The following is a 21,633-nucleotide window of genomic DNA, read 5'->3' as shown; positions in this document are numbered from 1 at the left end:
CTACAGTGTAGAGAAACAAGCTTTTATTTGTCCATTTCACTCATTCATTTATTGTTTCCTTTTTGTACAGATTTAGTGATTTGAACAGTTCTTTTGGACTCTTTATTTTTAGTGGGGTTTTCAATGCCAGGTTTTGGGGTGGAGATGCTAAGTGTTTTTGACTGTGGTGACAATGCACTATATCTTAACACAGTATTTACTGGACAACAGAAGCACAGAGACAAACAAGCATTTTGGTATCATGCTGACTGGACTGGAGGTCTGGTGGGACTTGACTGCGACATTAAAGCAGTTATACTGGGATGTGGGGTGGGGATGAGGGAATAAATTCATAGATTTATGGGTTTATTCATTTATTTGCTTTGGAGAGAGCAAAATCACCAGCAGTGACATTCAATAAGTCCGTTGAACTTGTCACTTAAATGGTGGCCCTCTTCTTTCTTTTTTTGTCAAAATATGCTCGTCAGGGTGGATCCAAGGGCCAGTTTTGTTGTCTTGCTTGTAATGGTTATTTTCAGTGCTGTGGTAAACTCCACACTGATCCCGAATCAGTCAAGGGCAGCAAGAAACCAGATTTGTGTGTCATCAAAGGCTGTTCTACTACTATTGTTGTGTCCTGTGTTGTTCTTCAGTGGACTCTGCCTTTGAGGACATTTTTTTTCTTAATATGTTCTTGAGTTGGAGAGCTGTAGATGAAAACTATGAAGTGAACCTGCCATTCCAACAGTTGGGCTTTATCAGCACTTGGATTATTCATTAATTTGTTTCTATATCTTCTATGGAGTAACTGACTAACAAGACATGTTAAGTGATAATCTGTGGTGAACTCGTTTTGGTGTGCTGTGGGCAGTTGCAAAGCAATGGATTTGGTGGGCACTGTGAAGTTGTGTGTGTTTAAGTGAGAGATTGCTACAAGTCGCACCGCCCCTGAGGTAATGACAATGGCAAGCTATGCCCCCATATGAAGGGACGGGACGACTCTGCATTTCTGTGCTTCAAACCCTGCCAGAATACCCATAATCCTCCTACGAGAATGGACGTAAATCAACAAGGAGGAAGTATGGAAGATGAACTAAAGGGCCTATGCATGACCTGCTGACTGTAAAATGAGTAAGCATCGAATACCCCTTAATAATAGACAGCATATGCACAATCAGATTCACTGACCAAACCACTGATAGATAACCACTGACTGCTGCCGTTATGGACTCTCCGTAGTGGCTGTGTGTATTGTCACTGACCTTTATTACTGGCACCTCTGGTCACTGATTCAATCCCAACTCTCCTAAAATCAGTGCATCTTTCAGACATAACCAACAGAACCAGCGATAGCCAATTACTAATTCACTCAGTTGTTTATCACTGCTAGCTGGATCTGCTAACAATGACTAATTACACTGACTTCACAGGAGTTACTGATCCAGTGCAAACATGGACAGGTTTTGACTCTTTTAAACCTGTGACTTAGGCCTTTGAAGAAGGGAAAAGTTGTGAAATGTTTTGCTGTGTGTGTGTGTTTGTGTGTATGTGTATGTGTATATGTGTGTGTGTGTGTGAGTGTGTGTGTGTTTGCAGTCGAGCTGTAAATATACATCAGCAGCATCTACTGTCATCTGTACCCTGATGTCAAAGCTTTCTAATGGTTCTTAACATAACTGCAGCACACATTTCTATGTGCTGGCTCTCTCTCACACTGTTTTGACATAGTGGACATGCCCTGACATGTTAAAGGTTGGCCTGGAAGAGAACACCAAAGTTAGAGTTTAGAGTGTAAATTTACACTTTTTAGAGTGTACCATTTTTCTTGCCCTCTGTGTAGTATTTTGTAGTATTCCCATAACAAGTACTACTCAAATTAGAAAGTAGATGGCTCTGAAAAGACCATCACCAGCCTGAATTAAATCATCACAATGTCCTTACCCTTAGGGCATCAAGACAACCCTACAGTATTTTTCTGGGCTTAAGCGAGCACCCAATGCTAATGCTCACAGGTTTGTCAACTTTGCCAAGTTTGGTCCACTACTGTCTGAGATAGGCCAAACTATATTCCTTTGACGGTGACGGGCAGGATCCAGAAATCTAATCATATTGTCATTTCCAAACCTTACATGCTTTTTTTGTGTCTTACATTATTTAACAAATGAGATAATTGTTTGGCAAAAAGTTCAAATAATCATAACTTTATTGAAGTTTTAGCACATGTTCAAGCTTTTGTACTCTATAGATCTATGTCTGCTCTGAACAGCCAGCCTGTACTTCATAGTTCATTTTGTACAATTTAAATACTTGTCTATAGTTTAAAACAGCTGTTATGTATATACCTTTATACATGAGGCTTGTTTTAAACAGTATATATACACTGTTTAAGACGGGAGTCATGTCAAATACGACATTATAAAGGGAAAAAATCTCATGGGCCATAGGCAATATGTATATGTAAATAGTTTATTTTGTGTGACAATTTATCTTTTTTCTCTCTGTGCTTGTTCACAATATCAGTGAGAATATAATCCCAGTTTTGAATCCAGCCCTCTCTTCCCCCCACCCACATTTTTGTGCACTGAGCTTTTCCTTCAGAAATGACCAGATTCACCTGATTCATTGATTATGATGTAAACACTATGCCCTCCCTGTTGAGATTTGGAAAGACAGGTCTCCGTTTTGACACTGTCTGTGTCACCAACAAATTGAAGGCTATGAGCCACTGCTTGGAGTCAATGCCCATACTCCTAACTCTTTTTATTTCTGTGTGAAGAACTGTGTGCTGGGCATTGGAAGACTGTATTATTTTGAATGTACTTAGATGGGATGGGAACTTTTTTTGAATGTAACCCACCCTGGGTTCACTGATTCTTTTTTCTATTTCAGAAACTTAAATAATCATTTTCATTCGAAAAATAATGCTTTGCCCAGGCACTGGTTGAGTGTGTGTATGTTTGTGTGTCTTGATGCTTGTTAACTAAAAATGTGTACAGTACGTATGTGTGTGAGTGTGTTGTGTGGGTGATTTGACTCAATTTACTTTGCTCCTGGCAGACTGAATCTCTCACTGCTTAGATATCAGTACTCTATGCTTTGTGCATCATGTGAGCAGCTTCTCTGCAGTCAGTGGAAATGTTCCTTGTAATACTGTGCATTTAATAAAGGTGGTATGTCTTACAGTATCATGGCCTTTAAAGGTTTTGACGCATCTACAGTTTATAAAACTAATACTACTGCCTAACACAATACTGATACTTGGAGTAGCCTTCATCTTTAAGCTACCAAGCAGACATATTCAGTTACTTGTAATGCATCAATGTCAAGGAGAAGCACTTGTTAAACCAAGAAAACTGCAACACTCTAATGGCTGAGAGTCTGTCCATGATTACTAAGATCCCTGACAGAGAATCATCTGAAGCGGCCATTACCACTCATCCTGTTTGGTATGGATTCATATTCCTGATCAGAGGGTAGTTGGTTATCAGTTCAGAAGTGGTAGGACCACTGTAGGCAGAGGTCTGGTCGTCCTCACAACCAAATTCGTGGTTACTAAATGTCCTTTTCTGCAGTTTTAGACATGTAGCACAACTTACGGAAACTTCTAGCAGAGTCTTCTAGCAGACTACTGAGGATCTTTTAGAACACAAACATGAACATGTCAACACTGTCATCTCATCCTAATCCACAAACATTGGTGGTTTCAAATAGATGGTCTGTCCACAGTAGCTCACTTCAAAAAACTGTAGATTATACCAACATAATGACAAAGTCAGGAAACAAAGACACTGATTCAGTTATGGGACATGATCCACAAGGGGGCAATGACACCAAGAGTAATGTTTTAGGAGTCTTCAGAAAATAATTGGCAATCTATGATGTGATAATCCTAAGAAAGAGGAAAGAGCAGAGTTGTGCATTGTCTTAGCTATGTGGCTACCGTAATGGTCCTCTCCAAAATTTGGTGTTTTTTGTTATATTTGCAAGCTAGGATGTTTCTAAGACAAATACGAAAAACTTTCAAGCCCATTCCTTTACACTGGTGTTGTAGTAGAGTTTTGATCTCAAGTTATAAAGTGTTTATTAAGGCCTTCAAATTCATTCACCACCATAATTATTTTATCTACCAACACTCTGTGCATGTTTCAACTATGCTTTCAAAACCCAGCACTATAGACATGGTAAAGCTCTCCTACTCCATTTTTTGATTGGCTAGCTGAACCAAAATAGACTTTAATGTGCAGCACTCTTTCAGTTGAAATATATTTTACTTGCTTGCACTCAGTGCCACAGCTAGTTATAATTGAAAGACTAACAGTACGTTATTGGAGATAAAAAAAAAAAAATGGTAGGCAGCCCATTCAATAGGAAACAATGGATTTGCAAGCAGCACACTGTACACTGTCATTGATGCTGTGACTGCCTCTGTATACAACTGCTGGCAATGAGCATAGGAAACATTATCTTACTAATTTTACAACAAAGTTATCTGGTGTGCTCGAGTATGCTACCTCAGTTAAAGAAAATTGGAAAAGAATTATCTGTCAGTTGAAAGCTGGTGAAAAATTACAGGTGCTTAAAGGGACAACCAGCCATAGAGAAACCAACCTTAGAGAAAATGATTCACAATCAGAAAATAAACATGGTGATAAACATGTTGACTATGTCAGCTATACTGAGGGAACAGCTAAGTGAGAAGAGAGAATATAATTTGAAACTGTTTATCTCACTGACTGGTAAATCCTGCTAACAAATTCAGAGGTAGCCTATATTGCAGACTACCTAAAATAGTAGCTGCTGCCTGCCAGCTAATGAAAGCACAACACAGGTAAATCTTCTAAAGCATTAGGAAAACAAAAAACCTTTGAGTTTTACAAATCTATTTAAATGAATTGCAAATAACTTGTCTGCAAACATGAGTAGTGCCATAGTAGGTTTATTTGGCCGTCCATGAACATGGGATAGTGTCACCTTTGCATTGTGGTACATTGAGGGAGAGCAACTGTATGTGTACATGTCTTCCACACTCTAACATGAGTCAACCACAGTCTACAAAATGTTGTGTCAGCAAAACAAGTCCCATCCAAACATCCATATATCATATAAACTTATCATTGCAAGCAGGTAATTTGCATCTACAAGAGGATGCACGTGCTAGTCCACACCCCCACCCCAAGTACTTGCACAAGGGCCATGTCAATAGAACAGAACTGACAATTCCAGATAAGGGAAACAGGCTTATGATATGCAATGAAACAGAGATGTTCACTGTATTGCTTTTTACTGACCAGTGAAGATGTTGTTGCTCAGCACTACATGACAAGAATCTCAACTACACAAGCTTAATAATTTTGACTACATATGCGTAGCTGTACATTACCAAAACAGAACTACTGCTGATAACACTGCGTTGATAACTCTTTAACCAGCTGAAATACTAGCAATTCAACATTACATTTCATATATCTACAATTACACATACCGGGCATTCCGAACCGTCTGAATGTGTTTGTCCAGACTGTTCAGTCCGAATTTCTGTATGGTTTTGGTGTCGCATCACAGAGCTCAGAAAAAGGATACATCAGTCACGTAAGGCACACCCCACCGAGTCTACTATTACTGCTTGTAAATCAGCGCTCACAGTTCTATCTCTGTATAGTACAGCTTTGGGAAAGTATTGCTTTAACTGGCTTTATGTTTCCAGCGTCTGCAAAAAAGAGAACTACTCCTTTCTCTCTACAGCAGCAGTATGGCGCCAAGTCGGTCGACAACAAGGCCGGTCCACTCTCCTTCACATAATAGGCTACCACTAGCTGATCAGCGGCAACGCAAACCGGTCGTGTGATGCGTTAGAGAGAAGCAATACATTTATATTAAACTATATTGGTAAAACAGTGTGTCCAACCATAACGTTAATTAATTTTAAAGAGTAGTTTATAGTTCGAGCGGTTTATGTGCATCTATCACACTTAAAAAATGAAGCGAAAACGTGCCACCAGCACCACCGAATTTGAATATCCCCTCACGTACCATGTGCCAGGCCACTGGATCGTATTTCGCGGTACGAAGATTCGCCTGCCCAATTCATTCGACCCCTACCTCAAGTCCTACCAATTAGCTCCAGCGATCCCTCCTCTCCTCCACGCAGCCGCGATTGGCAGAAAGGGGCCCGCATACGTGGTCATTCGTCAGGGGACTGTTTATGGTGGTATGGTTAGAAGTGGCGGACATACAGACGCGAAAGGCATCCCAAGGGCAACGGGCAACATTTGTGGCTAACAATAGTCGACACGATCAAATGACAGAAACAGCTGCATCGACATCACGGACTGGTGGCCATAAGACGCATCTATAATAACGCCAACGCTCGATTTGGCAGCAAAGTAAATGACACACAGACCATAGACCACAATGAATTGCCTATTCAAGTTCGTTAGTATTTTTTTTTTTTTACGCCACAAGGCGTTATTAATTGAAAGAAGAAACAGACGTCACAGTTCTTAATGTGGAAGTGGGGTTTTGTGGTATATAACGACACAAAGACCATCTTTGAAATTGTACATGCAGCAGAGGTAGCCTGGTTTTAGTACAGAATAATTGTATTCATTTAGTTAATTTTGGATTATTTTTGTATGTGTAGATTGACATAACCAGTAATTTCATCTCTTGTAAATATGGAATATAATTATGGATTTTGGTGTATGGATGAAATAACGTTTATGGCACATTTACCACAGCAGATTTACTAATTGCATTTGTACAGGTTAACAGTTTTGCATTTGCAAAATCAATAACATGATCAGTGACCAGTGCATTACAAATCCAATGTCCAATCACTGACCTTGTTACTGGGTTTGCAAAAGACTAAAACATTGGCTTCTGGCCTCATAAATCAGGCCCAAAGTTGTTTACACAGCTATGTACTGAGGACAGAGCCACAAAGAGTAAGAGGATGGTATTTCATTTTCATCAAAAGCTGTGCGCAGTTTTTATTGTAGTATTCTAAATTTACATTAAAAAAGAAAGTCTGCCCATGTCCTAGAACCATTATGAAAGTTAACGCACAAAGTCAATATACATCTCATTGTAATTTACATAGAGGATAAGAGTATAGGCATGGAGGTGGCATGAATTAATCACAAGGCTTAAAAAGAATCAAAAGAGAAAGAGGAAAAAACTAAATAAATAGAAGGTGCTATCTTTAGCAGAGTTAATTAGAATATCTTTCTTTATAAAGTAGGACAAAACCAATGCTTGCAATGTGGCAAGTTTTGAGCTCTCCTTTACTGAAGAGAGACTACGAGGGGCGTGGACATATAAGGCTTGAAAGAGGTGGGCCCTGGTTTACTGAGGCAGAGAAGTGAACAAGTAAAGCGCAAGGAACAGTTCTCTGAACAGGTGCATAACTTAGGAACTACATCTGCTGGCTCCACAGCTCTTACAGAAACATCAGGTGTGTGGGGGGAAAGAAGAACTGGAGTTTTTCTTTTTGCTGTTTTTTTTTTTTCCTTGGCAAAAAGAGAAATATCCTGTACTGTTAACTTAGTAAAATTATGCTCAGTTTGAGTTCTGTTGTGTTTGCCTTTAGCTGTACTGGTTATGTGGACCAATCAGAGCAGGCGTCTAGTCTGCTCAACCAATGGTGTCTTGACAGTGAGAGGCAAACAGTTAAGAGTCAAAAAAACATTACATTATTTGTTTGAGAAGCTAATCCAGATTCCAAATTAAAGTTTATGTTTCCTTATAAAACTAAAAAGAATTTAAAAACAAAGCAAAAAAATCAAACAAACAAAAAAAAGAAACAAAATTAAAATTTTGGATTTTAAACTTATTTCTTTTCAAGTAACCCTTTAAGAAAAGTTAAAGAAAGCTTTGGGATTTTCCCTTTTTAATGACAAGGTCATTAAAAATCATGCACGCTGCAAATAACCTCATGCAGTAGTTATGGTAAACCATCCAAGCACTTTTTATTCATTAATATTCATAAATACACACAGCAGCTTCATTAGAGAAGGTCTTGGTTTCCTCTTCAGTTTTTGAATGTGGAGTATTTATAAGGAGAGCCTTTTGCATGACACAGGAAGCACAGGTCTGCCACAGCTACCTACGCTCACCTGCTAAAGGAAAAAATTAGTTATGTGGAATTGATTATCAACTTATATATATATTTTTTATATATATATATATATATTTTTAAATTTTCTCGCTCGCTCGCACACACTTGTCCTCTCTCACTTTTGTTGTCTTTCATCTCAAGCACGCTCTCCATTTATGGATTTATACAATGTAACAAAGGTGACAGACCTGAAATTACAATCACCAAAAAAAGAAAGAAAAAAAAAAAAAAAAAAAAAGAAAAGAAAAGAAAAAAAACTCAAGGGGGAGAAAAAAGCGCTGTGTTTTGCCCCACCGTCATTGGCAGTTACAGCACAGGGGACATTGTCTGCGTGGTGGGATATCATCAAAGAGGAGGAGGTGGAGGCTCCTTGCCTGTGGAGCTTTCCTTCAGGTTCAGGCTCTCCAGAGCCACATCTAAAGGCATGATGTCCACACAGCCCATGGCTCCAAAGTCGGCAAACTCTCGGCGCTCGTCCTCGTCAGAGGAGGAACTCTCCTCTCTCATCAGTGTGGACAGCAGCAGCTCCTGCACAAAGAGGCTGCGGTCTGCTCGCTCACTCTCCAGCGCCTGTCGCTCCACCTCACACATCTTTGGCTCATTCAACCTGGAGAAGAAGAGAAGTGGTGGAGATATTAAAGTGGACTGATGGGATACTGATATAACTAAGTAAATGCTGAGAGTCAGGAGCCTGACTTTTATTTATGTAAAATAACTAAAGACACTAGACACGCATTTCCGCCAGAAAACGCCAATGTGACTGCGCCGCAGCATCAGTTTTTGAATGAGATTTCATAACTGGCTCGTGCTGTAAGTCTAAATATGATCAATTACTTCGCAGAGCAAAAGACCGTTGAATCCAACTATCAGCTGCCTCGTCGTATCATTAGAGACCTAAAACTTTCCCCATTCCTTTTCAACGGGAAACTAAGCAATTAAAAAAACTAACAAACAAGTGAATCGATCAATTATCTGTATACAAGCACACTACACAGCATTAGGATGGACCTGTTACTGCTGCAATGGAATTGATATCGTAGTTATGGTGAGAAAAACGACTGAAAATGCAAAATCTCCTCCATTCATTTTCAATGGGGTGCAATACCTCGTCTCACCACTAGATCTGGAAGAGCAATATATGATTGTGTCGCAATAACATAATAACTACACTAGTCAGTTGCTGGAGGAAGACAGTGTCAAGTCTGAATTTGGTTTTGAATGAACTAAGAACTGAGACTAACATGCACATGAATAAGAACAGAAAGTAGTTTCATTTATTATATTTCACATTACGGTAAAAGGATATTCACAATTTGTGGCACGATAACCGGGCTGTAAAATGCGAAAACTTGTTGTGTGTTTAAGTTCTCACCGTGTGAGGAGAAATTGGGAGCTATGGGAAGCCAGTGGGTTGCTTTCCACCATGGTTGTGTTTGTAGCAGTGCTAGGGGGTGGGATGCTGGCGCTGATATTGTTGGGATTGCTGCGCCGTGTGGCATTGCGCGCTGTCTCCAGTTGCTGGCGTGCTGCCTGCGCCTGCTGACGCTCCAACTGCAGCTGCATCTGCAACTGCTGCAGCTGTGAGGCTGAAGGGCCTGACGAGTTGAGCTGGCCGCCGGCTGAACGGCGAACACCTGACAGCTGGGATAGCAACTCTACAGGAAAGGGAAAGAGAAAAAAAAAAACCCCAACCATATCACTACAGAACCTCTGGAAGATTCAAGTATACAAACGTAAAGAAAAAGTCCCGCAGGGTACTCAAGAGGCACAGAGGAAGAGCACAGTAAGGTGTATAGCTATATGAGAACCCAGTTAAAGAAATGCTGTGTAAGTACACAGCCACACAAAAGTCCAGGAAATAGCCTGTTTTTTTTTTTTTTTTTTTCATAAATTGCAAACTCTAATTATAAATCCACATCACAGCTGTGATATAATTTTTTTTTTCTAAGACAATCACATGAGAAAAAGCAGATGGCTTTGTTATTCCAAATTAAGAAAAACAGACCCATTTGCTTGGTTATTACTCTATCTGCTTAATGTCATTTTGAAAATTCTGATCAACAGATTTGTATCAGTTAGGCAAAGCCCAGGCAGTTGTCTGTCAGTCATAACATTGACATCTGTCATTGTCTTTTTTTTTCCCCCAACTGTGCTGAAAATAAACCATGATGCCAAAATCTAAACTAGATACCAAGTGTTTTGTGGAACATTACACTCTAAGCAGAAATATTTGAAAATGTACATAATACACATAATCTGAGCATAATTGTTCAGTGGAGAGTGTGACTCTTAGCTTTCTAGAGAAGCATCGTGCTGTCTTCTGCCAGTCAGGACTTCAATTTTAAGTTGGCTTAAAAAAGCAAACTTGTTGTTCTCAAATGATTAAGATGGCTTGAGAAGCCAAGATACTGTGTTCTTTCACCCTGGGCTCTCTCTTCTCCTCTTCACTGTCTTATTCTCAGAATACAGTAGCTCCTCCTACAGTTTTTTAGCTGTACACACAACTTTGCACATAGCTCCAGCCCTAAAAGATGTATGCTATAACTTCTCAAATGGATACTCCAATCTGTTAAATGCTAAATGCTTATATATTATTTAGAAACTACAAATAATTATATTTATTTAAAATTTTGACTTTTGACTAAAAATTTGAATTTTTAAGTCTTTTGCATCATTGGTTAATGTAGGTGAAGACAAACAAAACACTCTAAGTAGAGAACATCACTGAACATCGGGACATGAACCCTGGATCAAATGACAAGGTTCCATAGCACTTGCAGATGGCCCAGATTTTTGATATTCTGTATACAAAATGATTTGTATCAGACGTACATTTGTTTGGTTTTTCTTACACTGGTGCACATCAACTATTTTTTCTCTCTGAAGAAGGAAGGGACTTAATGTGCATTTGTGATTTTACTACTAGTCAATCTGCAAACAACTTCATATACCAGCTCATCCACCTGTTATCATTTACTGTTTGTTAATAACTGGGCTCTGATGTTGATTTCATTTATAAATCTGTTTTCAACCATTTGTCCTAGAACATAGGCTGTGAAACACAAAATGACACATTTCCTGTTAATTTATAAGACAGGTAGTATGTCCACCGAATAAAAAAAAAAAAAAGAAAGACAATTTGACTAAATAATAAAATTGGAATTTCAAATGGAATTCCTGGTATTTAAAAAATGGGGACAACAAACTTTATAATAGAGAAAGAATGCAAACAATAACTTGATGTGCACAGTTCTTCCACAGATAACTGTGATCCTACGAGTGTCCTGATCTCCATACATGAATTCACATATATGAGGACTGGGAAATGCGGCTGATTTTGACATGTTAGATAAATTCATATTTATGGGAAATGCGACTGATTTTGACATGTTAGATAAATTCATATTTATGGGAAATGGGACTGATTTTGACATGTTAGATAAATTCATATTTATGGGAAATGGGACTGATTTTGACATGTTAGATGGCTGGTAAGTGCTCTATGATGGGATGATTCTCAACCTGCCTAAGACCACTTGAAAGACAGACATTACTTCACTGACTGGACTGTTCCACCATAATTTCCTCTATAATGCTATTTTAATATCGTAATAACCCGTTTCAGCTCTTACCTAGCAATGCAAATCATTGAACTCTTCACAATAAATGTAAAAACCAGAGAAAAATAAACCAGCCAGGATTCAAAGTGGTTGTGAATGCACAGCTGTTAAAGAATTTGAAATGATATAACATTGTGTCTTATTTTAAAGTCCTGTAGCATTATTATAGCTGTATGATGTGTTTGTATTTTGTCATGCCGAATAGTGACCAGAATAAAGAGATACTTTCACATAGTCTCTGCGTCCTGCTTACTCCTCATGAGTGAAACAGGCATTACCCGTTCCCACATGAGCCAAACAGGCATTATCCATTCCCACATGAGCCAAACAGGCATTATCCATTCCCACATGAGTGAAACAGGCATTACCCATTCCCACAAGAGCCAAACAGGCATTATCCATTCCCACATGATTGAAACAGGCATTACCCATTCCCACATGAGCCAAACAGGCATTACCCATTCCCACACGAGTGAAACAGGCATTACCCATTCCCACAGACAGGACAACAAGGTGTTGTGTGGTGTGACCAGCTACAGCCTGTTATCATGGAGTTACCATAAACAGGCCTTAAGACTAGACAATGACCTGTAGTGACCTAAACCCACCCGCTGACCCCTCAACTTCACCCAAGTGTAATTTGGCTCTATGTACAAACTACTGATCAACTTGTTTTGTTTGGCTGGAATCACTTCTCACCTCTCTCTGAATACACACAGGTGTAGGAATTAGCACAGTCATTCACGTTACCATTCCTCACTTTGGTTGGTTAACTAGCTAGAAATGCTGGAGCAAGATAATGTTTCCAGTGAATCTATAAACCAGACAGCTGAACTGGCTAGCTACAGGAGGTAGATATGGCAATGTAAACACTCCAGAAAAAGGACTCGCGTCTTTAAGTAACTAATTTGTAATCGAAGTTTTCTAGATGTTCCTTATTTCCACACCAACTACCTATACAGGTCTGCATAAAAAGACCCCCTCTAATCAACCTAATGCTTCACGTTTGAGTTGGTAAAGTAGCATTTGAGATCTAGATCTTGAAAGGGGTCTGAGAGTTAATGCCCAAATAGCACATATGCGTCAGTCACAGAAACAGGAGGAATCAAGAAGAACATTATCTAAGTATAATGACTGCCAAAAAATCGAATTTGTTAAATATACAGGAAAACGCTGTACACTATCATGACTTTGCCCAAGTCGAGTAAACATTAAGTTTGATATTGTAAAAGTAAAAGTAAGATTTGAGATTGCACAGGTGAAGTAAGCAAATGGGAAGTTACACAAATCATATTTATTTTAGGACAAAATGTGTACGTCTGGCAAACTTTTTAGAAAAACATTTACAGACCACCTACTCAAGTCTATCCATATAACAAGGAAGGCATGATGTAAGCCAAACTGCAGGCGGTGAATGCAGTCTGAGTGAGCGTGTGAGCACTAACACACCTGCTATGGGATCCATGGCTTCCCTATTGCTTGGAGAGTAGGAGGAGCTCTGTGAGGAGGACAGACCACCTGTGGAGCTGCTGGTAAAGTGCATGTTGGTTCTACGTGCTCGTGGACCACCTAGTCCCCGCCCAGGGTGAAACATCCGGCGTACGTGTCGCACGCCACTGGTCTCGTCGTGAAAACAGTGGTTAAGGACCAGTAGAGATGAAGAATTAACATTTGTTCCGATTAACACAGACACAGAACACTAATTTAGCCAACGCAGGGATCACCATGTAACAAGTTAGGGTTATTCATCTCTCACTCTCTCTTGCCTTCTCTCTCACATATACATATACTATGTGCAGGTTGAATTCACACATTTTTGAAGACAAGCAGTGATAGATCTGGACAGTTCAAAACACTGCCTAGAACAGAGTCAGGGGTCTCTCGGCCCCAGGCACAAAGGAGAGGAGCGCACACACACACACACCCTTGTGTGCCCTCAAGCACGCAAACACAAAAGCACACACAAACACAAAGGTGAGAAGAAAGGATATTAAATCTCTAGGTGCTCTGTGTTCAAGTGTGAGATGAGCAGCAAAGTCGTCTGTGACGTGGTTGGGGTCACCTCCAGGCAAAGCTGCACATATGGGGCAGATCTGAAAGAGAAATGATCATTTTGGCCTGGGTTACACCACTGTATACAGTGTCATTCAGATCTGTACCGTCATCAACTGCTCACTTCAAAAAATGAAACATTCTCACACTGCTGGTGATTGTCCTATTAGGGGATAAACACTGAAATCTCCCAAGCAAAACCGTATTTATCAAGAAAGCAAGGGACCAACCAGCCGAAACTACAGTCTGATGTGAAAAGCTCTTGGCTTCAAATACATCATAGTCTTTTCCCTGGTCTCTTCCTGGAGAATGAATAAAACTGTGCATTTTTGCTCTAGCCCAACACTAAATATTCTTGAAGGACAATTACTACAAGATGGTGTAATGCGTCAAAACCGTGTCCTGTTTGGGAGGTGCACTCACCACCTCTGTGGAGGTTTCTGCATGCTCTGAGGTGACATGCTCCTGTAGAGATGTTTCTGTGTAACCCATCTTGCCACAGTAGGGACAGGTAAACGACTGGGGCTGCTCTACTGAGAATGCCTCCCCACCATAATACAGGTCTGTGAAGATACAGGCATCATCATCATCATCATCATCATCATCCATGTTCTCTTTCAGTCTTTTACATTTCAATGCAAAGTAGATTCTGTCATCAGAGCATAAGAAAAATATGGCTCCCTGAGATGCAGAGAATTTCCAGTCATGCACTATGGCCAATGTTATTCTTCCAACCAACCAAATTAAATTGCTATTGGAATAAAAAAAAAAACAAACAAAAACTTTTAGATTATGTAATTATGGGTAAGTACTTACCAAAGTCTACCCTGGTTAATATGCACTGCATCGGGTGCTCCGTGGTGTGTCTGGTTGTGGTAGCTCCGCTTTCGTAGCACGACGCACACAGGTCGTAGTCGTAGCAAATTAAGCACTTATATCTGCGTCCTCTGAAGTTCCCTTTTAAACATGCATCACAGCTCACACCTGCCAAGCAACAGCACAGGAACTGTCAAGTCACACATTCACTCTGTCTGCTCATTTTTATGGGGAAGAGAACAAAACAACATCAGTAAAAAGCTACATAAAACACACTGGATGTATCTGCCTACATCTGTAAAATATCTTAAATACAAACACTTGGATTTCTATGGGTTGCTGTTTCAGGCAGAATGTCTCCACAACAATCCAGTATGACTGGAATTCAATGAGGATCCACCCCCACGATAACCCAACCCAGTCAACTACACCCCCCATCCACAGCTGTCGCTCCAGGGACCAAGCACCATACATGAAAGTAAAAAATAAATGAATAAATAAACTGTATGTCACAGCCTACAGAAAAGTTTGGACATGAGCAAATGACAACATTCTCTTAAAGGGGAAGTGGACCAGGATTCATGGATTCATTCATCAAAAAGTGTCCTTATCACCATCCAAACAAGATCTTTTGAAGTGAACCTCTCTAAAAATGCTGAGAAGCTCAGTGTTCTGTGTTTTTGGCTAGTACGACGAATAACAGTTCCAAGACAACAAAAGGCTGACACTCCCATCCAACCACTACTAAACAGAATGTGCCGTGAAAGATTTCCAACAAGACTGTGTGCAACCTTGCCTCTCTGACAACTCTGGGAGAATGTCCACTAAATTTAAACCTGCACACATCTAGTAAGAATTTTCACTAAGAATGTCTGTAAAGTGTATATATATATTTGGTTTGTGCTTCATTTGTGAATTTAATGAAACTACTATCACTTTTTGGTCAATGGTCCCTTTGCTAACACCACCATTTGACCTGGGATAACCCACTTAATAAAAAAGGAAGACAACAGCGCTCGCTGTGGTCCAAACAGCTGCAGGACAACCCCCAGAAATGAAGGAGGGTCAAAGACCAAAGTAGCAATCACTCAAGCTACGTCACACAGTAATGGTAATATAATCTCAGCCCAGAAACACCCCCCCCCCCCCCAAAATATCATATCTGTAGTCCCTGTCATCCTAACTGTTTTGGACAAAACCACAAACCTGTGCTAAACAACACCAGACAGATACCAGTCACATTCTTGTGTTTAATATAGAAATAAATTCGGCAATGATGAGCAATTCCACAAACAATGTCACACTGAGAGGTGTATTCAGGAATAATTGTAATTTAAGGGAAAGATGGTTACATGTGAATCTCTCTGATTAAATCTTTTTGCCTTTACCAATCCAAAGAAAAGGCCGTAATCTTTGCAGAAACATGTGGAATGAATCACCATACTGCATAGCAAACTGTTTAAGCGACAACCCAGAGGAAGAGAAATCTTGTCTTCCCAGACTTCCCATGACTAACACACACTGCTACCACAATGTACTGAACTATGGCACAGGACCTGTGAGAGAGACTCAAACTGCCAGACTCAAGCTTTCACACATTCCTAAACAAGTCCAACAAAACAAACTGTCAAACCGCAGTGCCCAACAACTGCTAAATAATGCCAAAGAAAATCAAATTCCAAACAAATCAGTGTTTTAACAGATAGGCTACAGGACGCTAACCGTTCTCAATAAAGCTACAAACACCACAAAATGTAAAAAAAATCTTTATGGAACAAAACAACGCTATAGTCTTAACTTTGGACGTGGGGGATTCAATCATAAGTTGTTGTTTTTTCTCTGGTCAATCCAGTGAAACTGCTCTCTGAACACATGAACATCTATTAATGCCGATTTTCCGTTGCTGTGCCTGCAAAAGTATTTTGGTCCATTTATTAAACTGATATAATTAAAACAGAACACAGACTTTAATGTAGAACAAAAAAAAAATTAAACTAAAATTTAAACTATTTAATGAAACTATTCATTTGGGCTCAAGAGCATTGCTTATCTGTTAACAGTCTGACGAACACATTTGTTTACTGGCTTACTATGATTTTTGGCTTCCTTTTTTTGTCTCTCTGAATACTGGAGTGCGTATTACCTCCAAATCAGTTTACCCATCCTTTTGACAAATCCCTTTCATAGCTAGGTTATCACCCCCGTTACAAGCCTTTTAAAAATCAACAGGTTTCCCACTTGACATTCTTGTATGATGAGTTGCAGTCACACCTCCTCTATCAAATCAACTGAACCAGTAAGGTCTAAAACGCAGATCTGTGTTTAACTTTACCAAAATGACCATTTGAATGAGCAGATTTACATAGCTCCCAAATGGCTTTGTAATGCTGCGTTAAATAAAGGAAGTCCATTCTCTTTGTTTCCTGTGAATGACGTTTTAAGGACACGCTGGAGAATCTGTCTTGGAAACATCACACCGCGTGTGTCAGTTTGGCCTGTTGTAGGTGTCCCTTCCTGAAAATCTCGCTTGCCTAGACCCTCCGGCATTCTTAGGCCCTGCAGCAAACCAGCCTTATTTACAGCATCAGTCTGAGTAAACATGCTGATCGTCACGGTATTGTAAAGATAAGTGAACCTAAGCCTCAAGTTCACCTCACCTTTAAGAAACATCCAATTTGGATGCCAAGATAGTCAAATCAAATCAATTTTAGATGAATGTACTGTCAGTTTAACAAAAACATGACCTCTCTACAACAAATGTTTTATCTTGATAGGCCATTAGTGGTACTCTGGTTTAAAAACTAATTTGATTAATATTTAATGGCTTCTAAAGTACGTGGGTTTATTATTGGAACTCTATCAGTAGACCCTCAATCCATTTAAAAAAAAGAAAAAAAAAAAAAAAGAGAGAGGGTAGGAATTAAAACTTCCAAGACATCCACAGTATTCAGAACGATTGGGCTTATTAAGAGTTGATGACTCCAAATTCTGCAAAACGTGGATTGCAATGAATGCAAAGGATGTTTCTTATCGGTCCAATGAAGGCTGTTTTGATCATCTGAGCAAAAATATTTCTGCTGACCGCAACACAAGATTGCCCAAGATAGTGAATTCAGTGGGGTATGAATAAGGAATTTCACAGAGAAAGAAAAGGAAAGTGAGAGGACAGAGGGAAAGAAATGACAGGAAGAGAAACAAAGGAATGACAGACACTCCTCCTGGGCCAACTATGTGTACTTCTATGCTGTCAACTGTGGATCATATTTTATATATCAAAGTAACACACAAACCTACAGACCTACATATATAGAACCTACATAGAGGATTCTCTTTGAGTCAGTGTAACATGAGTGAGGAAATTCCTGTAATCAATGGACTCCACATTCAACCAATAACCTCAGTTCTTCCATACAAAATATGCCAGGATATGAATGACCGTATTTCAATATGATGAAACACCTGAATGGCCTAACTGATCTTAGTTACGTGACCTACACAATAGGTTGTTAAAAATAAAAAGAGAGAGAAAGACAATTATCCATATCATAAATTCAACACTTCTGCCAGCACGGGAAACTCCCCAGCATTGTCAGGTTCTGAAGTTGAATTGGCCAGTAAAAGCTGCATTACAATGTAAAACTGTAATCACATGAACCCATTTGAGAGGCGGCAGAACGCCAACTCCTCGTATCAGAGGACTTCACTGGGTTAAAAACCATGGCTACTTTTTACACTGCAGAAAACGATGACCCTTGTAATATCCCAAATAAAAGAAATGAGAAGTGTTATAGTTTGAAATAATTTACTTCGATGCATTTTTGCGAGAACAACATTTCCAATACTGTGCTAAATAATGAATATACTCCGAGACTGACACATTTGTTCCAATAGAGCACAGTTTACTTATCATAACCCTTAATCTCACAGCTTGAAACTCACCCCCAACCACAATCTGCACTGTGTTGGGGCAGCAAGAGAATATGTGCAGCATTGGTGACATGTAAGCTGCCATACTGACAAAGTAGCAGACACTGGTCTGTCAACAGCTGTAAAGTTTAGATGACAGGGGGTGGGCAATAGCGCAAGGCCTCACTTAAAAGGCCTTCCCTACTGTGGATCCATTACATGTTAAATTTGTAAATTTATGAAACGTTCTGCACTCATACAGCAGATGAAGCCACCAGGATCCTGTCTTTCCAAAATGGCCTAGATTTCCTTTGTGCACTGTCTGTCACTGCTACATGGAAACGTAACCTTATTAAAATGATGGATTTAATTAACTGACTATTACAGTTAAGCAAAATTAAAATATGTCTGTAGACGAGTCTGGTTTGCTCGAGTCAAGCCACGCCAATTAATCAGCAGTTTTCCCCTGATTCTAGTTAACATTGTGGGCTATGATTGTTTAAAGTTTGTTTTTCTCTATCGTAGCAGTTTGCTCATGCTGGCTCTCCTGTTTCGATGCAAGCAGGTCGTATCGTTTTAACATACGTTAACGAGTCACCTCTATTGAGTTATATGAAATTGACGAAAGTTTTTACAGAACGTGAATTTAGCCTAAATAACGCTGTGCTGACGATAAATTTATTTGAGCAGCTTTCGGTTTACATTTTTAAGTCGATCTAAACACTAATCGTTAGACTTGTAACGTTCGGTTGGTTGTCTTATCAGAGGACCATGCTAAACGGAACCAAGCTTTTGAGTCAGCTAACCTTGCTAGTTAGTACATTTAAGTTACAACATGTCGGGTACTGAATCTCCCCAAACATGTCGGTTTTAGGGAGGCATCTAACTTAAATTAGTAATCTATAACTTAACATTACTGTCTCGAGTCCAGACATGCAAGTCATTCACTTTTGGAGGCTTAGCTCTATGTCTTGGAAAGGCGATCCACACCATGACTCAAGTAGATAGATAGCTTGCGAGCTAACGTTAGCTAACTAGCTAATTATCGCTACCTGACAAGAAAAGCAGCTGAGCTGATCTGACCAGCTAGCTTACCGGCTACCCATGACTGCTTGAATATTTAGTTAAATGGACGCAGACAGTATTAGAAGTGTTCATAGATCACCTTGCTAACTAACATTCCCTCATTACTTGGCAAAAGCAACTTTTGTTAAGGCCCTACAAGGCCTTGACCTCTCAATGGCCACCTTGATGACAGTGCATTCACCTCGCAAGTGGCCAGGAGCCTGAGAGCTCGGAATAGCTTAAAATTCAATCCCGTGGCAGCTCTCCATTCGCCCTTTGCGCCAGGCCGAAACCAGGGCGCTAGCTAGTTAACTTAGCTGACCAATGTCCTACCATTGCGGCCCACTACATATAACAGCTTCCCTATAGGAATCTCCGCAAAAGCTCTCCAAAGGTCGTTCTTCATATTCTAAGTAATACTTCGAGGTAAAATTGCAAATGAGCTAACGTCAAGAAACGGTTGAAGAAAGGTTGCAAAATTCATGGCGGGTGCCATCATGGGTCTTTTCCAATGCATTTCAATACAAACATGGCAACCCACGGCTCAGGAATAGCTTGTGTGCTAAAAGTCTTACCCAACGACGCAATAATCGACCATTTTACACTTACCTTCATGTCGGGACATCCTACAGACAATGACACAGCCCCCTCCTCGGGCTCCCTAACAAATATGACACGGAAAGATACCGCTAAAAACGAAATAAAACTAGGATGCGGTCTCTCTTTCCTATTTTCTCTTAAAGATGGATCCGGGGCTTACAGTTCGTTTCCCCCTCCCCGTCTGTCATATAGCAATACAGATACACCGTTCGGGCAAAGCGACTGACCACTAGGGGGCGTGCGTCAAGACTCATCTCTTCTTCTTTAGTTATTAGACGGCGGCAAATTGCGCTGGGATGAAAGCCTACATCGCCATCTACTGATCTAGATGGAAAACGAGCACGGTGAGATGTGTTTCCTTGCTATTTTGACAAACTATGTGAAATTGCAATGTGTATGCGATCTTCTGGGTCAGGCGTACAATCATGACAGGACTTGTAATTGTATGTGTGGGAGGGACGTTATGATGAGGAAAATGAAAGAGTAACCAGAGGGTCATTAATCCCAATCTGGTGTCTCACTGTCAGTGTGCCAGTCAACATCAAGGATGATAACGGTAAAGCTACTTTCAAGGTTGGAGAGTTGTTACTTTTAGTTGTATAACTGTTTCACGTGGAACTTTGACTAACATATTTTCAAGTAAGCTATGCTGATGACTGAACGTGATCGAATGTTTACTGTACTGATTTAGTAGAGCATGAAAATAGATGGCAAAATGTGCTAAAAGTTCTTCAAAATGAAATTTCTTGTTTTTAAATAATCAAATATTCTAGGCTCGTGAGCAGGTGCAACAATACACTAAAATTATTTTTTTAAATGATAATTGGGTTTGATTCATTTAACAGGCTGCTCACACAGAAATATTTCCATTTTTTTTTTTAATTTTTGCAACTAATATAGCAATGCGCCTTCATTCAAAATCAGTCCTTTGACATAAAAACAAGCAGATAAACAAGGGTGAGACGCATCATTGTCTCATACAACACGGCTCTCAAATGGCCTGTATTATACTGTTTAACATGGAATACATTTCATATACATGAAATAGTAAAATACAGTGCATTTTAAAAAGACAATCGCAGCAGTTAAGTTGAACATTCCAACATGCAATGCACCAAATCCTTGTTATGTTCATAACACATCTCTTGCATGTCTATCAAATATTTTTAAAATGGCATTCCCTGATACTGTACATAAAAGCATGCTTATAAAGTATTTTGTAAGATTGAAACATAGCTCTTTGATGGGTTTCTGTATTTCACAATCATTCAGTCATGGGAAACTAGCAGTCTTTTGGAAAAACTGCAATGGGCCCAAAATAAGCTAATAGATTTTAGCAAATCATTATAAAAGAAGCAACTGCAGCATATGGCAGAGACTGGGTATTGCCAGTATGACAGCTCTAGTAGATATGGATTTTGGCACCAGTGATAATTGTTACAGATTTGTGTGCACAGAACATTTCCATTGGGAAAGTGT

General features: G+C 39.6%; 1 protein-coding gene across 1 annotated transcript; it reads right to left on the bottom strand.

Moving 5' to 3' along the window:
• Positions 1 to 8,219: 8,219 nt before the first annotated feature.
• kcmf1 (potassium channel modulatory factor 1) lies at positions 8,220 to 20,302 on the bottom strand. The gene is made up of 7 exons (XM_030769208.1): positions 20,164 to 20,302; positions 14,584 to 14,751; positions 14,191 to 14,330; positions 13,707 to 13,808; positions 13,165 to 13,342; positions 9,468 to 9,750; positions 8,220 to 8,702 (listed from the first exon to the last, which is right to left on the bottom strand). The coding sequence occupies exons 1-7, from the start codon at positions 20,177 to 20,179 to the stop codon at positions 8,441 to 8,443; spliced, it is 1,149 nt and encodes a 382-aa protein (XP_030625068.1). The 5' UTR covers positions 20,180 to 20,302; the 3' UTR covers positions 8,220 to 8,440.
• Between the last annotated feature and the right edge of the window lie 1,331 nt (positions 20,303 to 21,633).

This window comes from Chanos chanos, chromosome 3 (genome assembly GCF_902362185.1).
Source record: "Chanos chanos chromosome 3, fChaCha1.1, whole genome shotgun sequence".
NCBI classification, from domain to species: domain Eukaryota; kingdom Metazoa; phylum Chordata; class Actinopteri; order Gonorynchiformes; family Chanidae; genus Chanos; species Chanos chanos.
This window is presented reverse-complemented; position numbering and strand designations above follow the sequence as displayed.

What these genes read in the sequence shown, in the direction of transcription:
- kcmf1 (XM_030769208.1), bottom strand. An exon ending in ACAGAGCACCTAGAGATTTA is followed by an intron (nt 13,343 to 13,706) that starts ATATCCTTTCTT and finishes CACTGTTTTCAC; the next exon opens with GACGAGACCAGTGGCGTGCG. An exon ending in AGCCATGGATCCCATAGCAG is followed by an intron (nt 9,751 to 13,164) that starts GTGTGTTAGTGC and finishes CCTTTCCTGTAG; the next exon opens with AGTTGCTATCCCAGCTGTCA.